General features: G+C 35.2%; 1 protein-coding gene across 1 annotated transcript; it reads right to left on the bottom strand.

The window, feature by feature from the left end:
- Positions 1-2,268: 2,268 nt before the first annotated feature.
- Positions 2,269-5,432, bottom strand: LOC145619737 (uncharacterized). Its single transcript, XM_081674438.1, has 3 exons — positions 4,878-5,432; positions 2,495-3,025; positions 2,269-2,382 (listed from the first exon to the last, which is right to left on the bottom strand). Exons 1-3 carry the CDS (start codon positions 5,430-5,432, stop codon positions 2,269-2,271), a joined length of 1,200 nt encoding a protein of 399 aa, XP_081530564.1.
- Between the last annotated feature and the right edge of the window lie 2,035 nt (positions 5,433-7,467).

The following is a 7,467-nucleotide window of genomic DNA, read 5'->3' as shown; positions in this document are numbered from 1 at the left end:
TGGGGTGTAGATCAAGAAGATTTATAGGCTTTTGAGACCTCGAGCTCTTAAAGTGCCTTGGAGAAGATTAATTTGTGCCATGCATCTCCAAAGAGCATTTTCATTCTTTGGCTGGCTTTGTGGAATAAGTTGATGACAAAAGACGGGCTCCTGTTTTGGAATATTCATTGTGATTCAGTTTGTGTGCTATGCCTTTGCAGCTGCTGAGAGTGTTAACCACTTGTTTTTTAAGTGCAGTTACTATAAGCAGATGTGGCAGAATGTACTAAGTCTTTTGAAATACTGGAAAACTATTCAGGCTCTCAATCAAGAGATACCTGGAGCATCAAATTCTGTAGGAAGACTAGAGCTACTAGTAGATTACATATGATGTTTCTTGCTGAAACAGTCTATGCTATTTGGATTCAGAAGAACAATATTGTGTTCACAGGGTGCTGTTTTCCTGCTGAAACTGTTTTCAGAGATGTTGTCTTTAGAGTTGCTTGTAGATGCTCTGCTACTGACAGACATTCTCTTTTATTGTAATTGGAACCTTGATGTTTTGTTGCTATTTGGTTGTATTGCTGTTGTAGGCTGTCTACTAGCAGTTTTTGGTTTTGGTGCACAATTCTCAGGTTTTTGTCTAGTCCTTGGCCCTGGAATCATCCTTAGAAGGTGGCTAGTTGGTTGAGTCCAATAGTTGTTCTTGGTTCAGCCTAGAACCCTTCCTAGAACGTGGCTAGGTATGAACTTGGAACTGTTTTTGTTGGATGTTTGGCCTTTTTTTAGGTCTTGTGGTGTTTTATGCTTGTTATAGCTTAGCTTTCTTAAGTTATAATTTTTCTCTTTGGTAATAAAATTTCCTATTTGCCAAAAAAAAAAAAAAAAAAAAAAAAAGTATCATAATATTTCAGCATTTCTATTTGAAGTTACCAAATAAGAACTCAACCTTATCATTCTTCAAGGACTGTTTTATGCAACGGTACTTGGAACGTGGGACGGTATAGCGTTCCTCGTACCAAAACGCCCTTACCAAAACGCGGATGTAACGCGTTTCAATTCGCGGTGGTTTGCGATCTTGTTCATCGATGACGGAGAACCCGATTATAGTAAGATCTAAGTCGTAGTCTTGAGTGACAATTGGGTTATTATTTGTTTATAATTTCTGGTATAGTTGAAAGCTTTTTAAAAGTTTCATCAACGGAGGAGGGAGATGAAGAAACGTGTAAATAAACAAGTCTAGAACATAAATAGAGATTGTGGATCCCCATGTCCCTTTTTTTTAAAAAAAAAAAAAAGAAAAATTGCCTACATAGTAATTAGTAGCTTATTTTATACTGTATAGCATGGGAAATTGACTAATACATTAATTATAATTTCCAGAATTCCAGCTTTATCTTTATTTTTTTTTAAAAAAAATGTATATGTAATCTATTTACGGTAATTATCAATCTATATATAAAATTAAAAATTAATACTCCCTTCGTCCCTAAATTACATTCCTCCTTTCTATTTTTGGTATTCCAAAATTACATTCCTCCTTTCTATTTTTAGTAAGTTTTTTATAGTAAATCAATTATCTTTTTCTGTTTTATATTTAATACTTTCTCACGCATCCTTACCTAATCTCACTCATAATCCTTGTGCCAAATTATAATGAATATGATTGGTTCAAAATTTTTAATTAGGAGCATGTGATTGGTCCTTTCTTTTTGCAAAGGATTGATGACTTGTCATGAGTAATGACTAATTTATCTTTGTACTTCTCATTACATTATCTAATTATTGTTATTTGTCTTATTCTTCCCTCCTTAATTCCCGTGTAAATTTCCAAAGAGCAATGTAATTTAGAAAGGGAGGGAGTACTAAGTTCCGGGAACTCTTAAGGCTACATTCCACGTTCCCGTTCCCGTACCATGTTCCGGAATGTCCCGCGTTCCATGTAACGTTGGTTTGATGTTATGAGAATGGAGAATTTAGAATTGGTGGGTTTATACCCTCTCTATTTGTGCAATTCAATTCTTTAGATATCTTTTTATTACTGCCATTCATAAAAAAAATCTGTAACCATTCCTCTGCTCCACATCCTGTCATTCAAGCATGTACTGAAAGGCATAATCTTTTTCCGCAGTTTACCTTGGTATATTAATGTATCTGCACAAGGCGATCGAGTTCAAGTGAATGAAACCCAAGAAACTAAGGACGATGAGGTAATTTAAGAACAAAATCCCTCATCTTTTGTTGCAATGGAAGTTATAAGAGGCAAGTAGGCAACAATAAAAAGAAATCCTATACATGTATTCTTATGAGCTCATCATCTCTGCATTCCCTAATCGAAAGCTCCAATCTCGAAACAGTTGTGGGTGGTAATACTTCACAGCACTGCCTTCTTGGTGCTCTCAACTGAATAAAATTAGAAGAAAAACAAAATTCATCAGCTTGCTTTATTTTAACTACTGAGTTTTGTTCAGCATTTTGATATGAAATTGTAGCTAAATTTTGAGGTCTACTTTACCTGGTTGATGCTAAGGTTTGACTTCCGTGAAAGTACCACAATCTCCTGTAGTTTTTTTGGTGACTTCATTGGATCATAAGTGCAATTCTCGGGTGATACTCTTCTGTATTTTGTCATGGATTTTGTTCTGTCCGAATGTACTTCATTAAGGAAGAAAATTGTAGATCTTCGACATGGGTCAAGATGAAGAGGCCTTGTGCTGTATAGATAGTTTGCTGCTGCTCCTTTTTTCCATGGAGTGAATGTATCTTGTATACGAATAGCATCAGACAAGTGAATATGCTGGTTGAATACTTCTACTGCATAACCCCAAGATACTGAAATCGTCCAAGAAAACCAGCGATCATAGCATACAGTCTGCTGCAGAATCCTCTCAGGATCAGCAGTTACGGATTTGAAGAGATGATGAAGAGCATTAGTTGCTGACAAGTTTGGGAATATCGGATCAACTTCATCCAAATGTGAAAGTGAAACCAGTGGTGTTATGGGATGAGCAGCTAATAAACCAAAGATGTTGCCACGAACATCAACCTAGCACAGAACACAAGTTAAGATCCCACAGAAGTACAATTTGATGCTTCTGAGCTTGTAAATTTACATAGAAACATATGGCTTCGACGCTTCGTCAACTGAAATTATTTTGCTATGGATGAACTTTTTGGCTCAGGTGCTGAATAATGACATTTAAACAAATAAACTAGCAGAATCAAAGCTTTCCTGTAATTCACTTTCACACTTTCCTCATGAGCAGTAGGCTCCGGAAGGCTGATACAAGTTTTAACTCTACAGAGTAATACCTGATCTACAATGGATATTCTTTACTACTACGGGGTAGAAGCAGGCACTTTCAGGACGCCTTAACATAATGGGGAGTATTATGGCCTTTATGGGGATATATAATACCGAGCAAAATAGTTAAAACTGCAGTATATTTTGTGAAGGATCAGTCTGCAAACAATTCTTGAAAATATTGATGAGAGAAAAGTAAAACAAAGCGAAATATAAGGAGCAGAAAAACAGAACATAATCCATAAGCTCACTTGGGTGACTTAGGTCATAGCTTCTAAAACGGTTGGCCACGTAGTTTATGCTATTCATATAAAGCATGCATAATTTGATATTAGTGGGATTACAAGGCTCCATTTAATTTGATGTATGTCAAAGATGTATTATAAAGTGTGTGTAATGATTGTGATTTGAGCCAACTCCATAATTGGCTGTGGCTTAGGGCAATGTTTGAATTAGTATGGCAATCCCTAAGCATTGAGTCTTCTTTTGGTTGGCTGTAATGCAAAGGTTCAAGACTATAGATGCTATAACAGATGAAGATAGGCTCTGATGGTGCAAATGAGACTCGATCTGAAGACATAGAAGATGGGTGGACGGTCAGTCCCTCCATCTTCCCCTCAAGTGGTTGGGGTCCGATCCTCATCCCCCCATTCCTGTGATGGGGTTGGGGGAGCCCAAGGTCAAAACCTATTATGTTATTGGAATCATTAAGTGGATTTTTAGGATAAAGTAAAGGAGATTCAGGTAAGTGACACACTGATACAGTACACAGTTCTTTGCTGCTATTATATTATACGGTATACCAGTCCGAAAATTCAAGAGAGGCAGTTGGCTGCAGAAAGCATTTTTCTCTGAGTTGAGTACAGAGTTGTAGATGTTATAGCAAAAGAATAACGGGATATTCTCTCCTTTTTTATGAGTGCATTGTTTTGATCGGCTTGTACTCTAGAGGGAAATTAAATGTAGCAATTTGATTTAATACCTCATAAAGGTCATATTCAAGAGTTACCTTATTAGACAAACACAAACTTTTAAATAAATCGGATGTACAATAAATATTGTATATCCGTTATAAAATTACCCCTAAAATAAACAAAAGTTACCCTAATATGGATAAATGTTACCCTAACATAAATAAATGTTACATAGTATTTATACTTTATTGATAAAAGTTACCCAAAAAATTGTAATAGTGACCCTAAATTTGATAAAAAGTGACCCCCGATGTACAGTAAATTACTGTACACCGGATGTATACAAAAGTTATTCTTAGACAAAACTAATGATCCAACTCTAAATTTCTGGGTTATATGCATCAATACATACAATGAATATATGAAGAAAAAAAAAGAGTAGATTTTAGAGTTCAATAAACCCGACAATCCATTGTATGTCAACCTTCAGATTAGTCTGCTAATTCTATCAAATCTATAACATACAATTAAAATTTTAATCCTATTCTGCAACCTCATTGAACAATCCAATTTAGACCGGAATTCCACGAAAATTGAGTTAACAACTTTAGTTATTAACATGCTTTGTTAATGAGAACGTAATAAGTGGATCAATGTCAAAAAAGAATTTAGATCAGTACCGGATGAAAGCCACGTTCACGTGTTAATCCAACTCCCAGCTCAGCTAAGCAAGCATAAATCCTTCCATCACTGCCATAAACATGAGGATAACGCTCCAAGCACGAATCGAAAACTTTTGCCAAGGCCTTTGCAAGAGGAGCGCTTACAGCAAACCCGCCTCCCCAAAAAGCCATTTCAAACGAGTTGCCCGTGTTCTGTTCATAAATCTCTGAATTCGATCCAATGTAGTACCAAAGCTCATGATCATATTTCGAAAGAGTCTTCACCAAATTCTCCGGGATGAATACTGTGTGACCATCTCCGAAGACATACCATCTTACATCCGAGTGGTTTAAACCAACAGTTTCGGACACAACACGAGCCACACGAATAAAAGACCGGTAACCATGTTTGTAGGTGTAACGAAAACGTGAAGTGTCTTGAGATACACAAATTGGTGGAAGAGGTAAATTGTCACGAGTATTATTCATTTCGGGTGGTATGTTGTCGAGAAATATGCATCCTCGCATTGACTCGGGTTTCCACCATATCTTTACGAACTCCTTTTGCTTCATCCATGAAGTTTTCGATGAAGCTAGACCGAACACTATGTGATCAAGAGACAAGGGTTGTGAGAAATGTGATGATGACACTAAAAAGTTTCGAAAATTCGAGTTGGTCCATAACAAGCTAAGTGATGTGATGAAATATAGTAGTATACATATAGTAAAAAAGATTGCTAGAATGCGTAAAAATCGGTTCGAAGTGATGTTTATTTGTGGCCTAATAAGAGAATTCATCTCCATTTTGAGAGAATTCTAGGGAGATAGTTACTTCTACAATTGAGGCGAAAGCAACTAACACATTATAGTTACAGAAAACTTTGTTAATTGTTAATTTGGTTTAAGTGTAAAAGTTCCTAACTTTTGTAATCTCCCCTAATTGACGGCGAAAGCAACTAACACATGATATTTCCTCATTGTTAGTTACTTCTACAATTGTTAAAGGACAAATATTCATTTTTTAAGGGAAAAAATTCATTGCATTTCCGGAAGTTGCAATGAAAGTATAGGCTCCGCTCCATAGTCTTGAGTGAGGACTAAGTCCTCGTTCACTTCATTTATTTTTGCTGAACAAAAATTATTTTTACTGAACTTAAATTAGTTTACTGATTTGATATTATTTTTGATGAACTTAAATTATTTTTAATGAACTTAAATTAATTTTACTGAATTTCAATTATTTTTACTGAACTAAAATTATTTTAACTGATTTTCTATTAAATTTCTTCTTTAAGTTTACTGATTTTCACTAAACTGAAATTATTTTGGAAAAATTGATTCTAATAATCCCACCTTTGATCGGCTCGCTGTTAATAATCCCACCTTACGATTATTATCTAATAATCTCACCTTTATATGAAATTCTCTTCTATTGGTCTCAAACTTATTGGTAACCAGTTTTAATAGGTTGAATACTACGTGTCACTTTGTGATTTGTTGAAAATAATTTTTATTATATATATATAAAAATAAACATTACAAAAAAAATAAAATAAAAAAAAACTCTAAAAAATTAAAAATAAAAACCCAATCCTCCGACAGTCCTCCCCCGTAGCGTCAGTCAACCAAGACCACTCCCCGCACCGACCATCCAAACCCCCCACCCGCACCGGCCGACCCGGCCCCTCTCTCTTCCCCTCCCCACCCAACGAACCGCCTCCCCTTCACCTATAACCACCACGAATACCGCATTTAGCTACTCGAAATTACCCTTAAAATAACACTCATTAGATTTGAAGGTGAAACCTTGGTTGGGTTGGAATCCATTTGACTGAGAAATAACCCAGATCAAATTTGGTTGACTTTAGTGAAAAAAGTAGAAGATTCGATAAAAATCCAGAAATTAAAAATAGAGGGAAAATTGTGGGAAGAAAGTAAAATAGAGTCTCTCACAAAATGAGATTAATTCTAGGGGAAGGGGACGGTAATTGTGGTGGGAGGGGGGTTTCAGTTGTGGGGGAGGGGGCTGCCGGAGCGTGGAGGGGTTGGGGAGGAACGGTTGCCGGAAGCGTGGGTGAGATTGGCGTTGGTGTTTGGGGTGGCTGGGTTGTTTTTATTTTTATTTTTATGTATTTGTTTTTCTTTTTATTTTTTCTGCCATTTACATAGTGACATGTGTCACTTAAATTCCAAAAAAAAAAAATTACCTAATCTACAGGTTACCGGTTAGGAGAGACCAATAAAAGAAAATGTCATATAAAGGTGGGATTATTAGATAATAATCGAAATGTGGGATTATTAACAGCGAACCAGCCAAAGGTGAGATTATTAGAATCAATTTTTCCAATTATTTATACTAAACTGAAAATAATTTTATTCAACTGAAATTATTTTTATTGAATATATTTTTTTAAGGTGAAGTACATATATGTATATGTATATGTATATGTATATGTATATGTATATATGTATATATATGTATATGTACATGTATATGTATATATGTATATGTATATATACATGTATACTGGTATATGTATATACATATATGTATATGTATGTATATATGTATATATGTATGTATAATATATATATATATATACATATA

Source organism: Chenopodium album, chromosome 27 (assembly GCF_948465745.1).
Source record: "Chenopodium album chromosome 27, dcCheAlbu1.1, whole genome shotgun sequence".
Lineage (NCBI taxonomy): Eukaryota > Viridiplantae > Streptophyta > Magnoliopsida > Caryophyllales > Amaranthaceae > Chenopodium > Chenopodium album.
This window is presented reverse-complemented; position numbering and strand designations above follow the sequence as displayed.

Coding starts and splice junctions, on each gene's coding strand:
- LOC145619737 (XM_081674438.1), bottom strand. CDS start 5,432: ATGAAGCAAAAGGAGTTCGTAAAGATATGGTGGAAACCCGAGTCAATG. Junction 3,026..4,877: donor GTGAACGTGGCTTTCATCCG/GTACTGATCTAA, acceptor GTTCTGTGCTAG/GTTGATGTTCGTGGCAACAT. Junction 2,383..2,494: donor CAAACCTTAGCATCAACCAG/GTAAAGTAGACC, acceptor AATTTTATTCAG/TTGAGAGCACCAAGAAGGCA.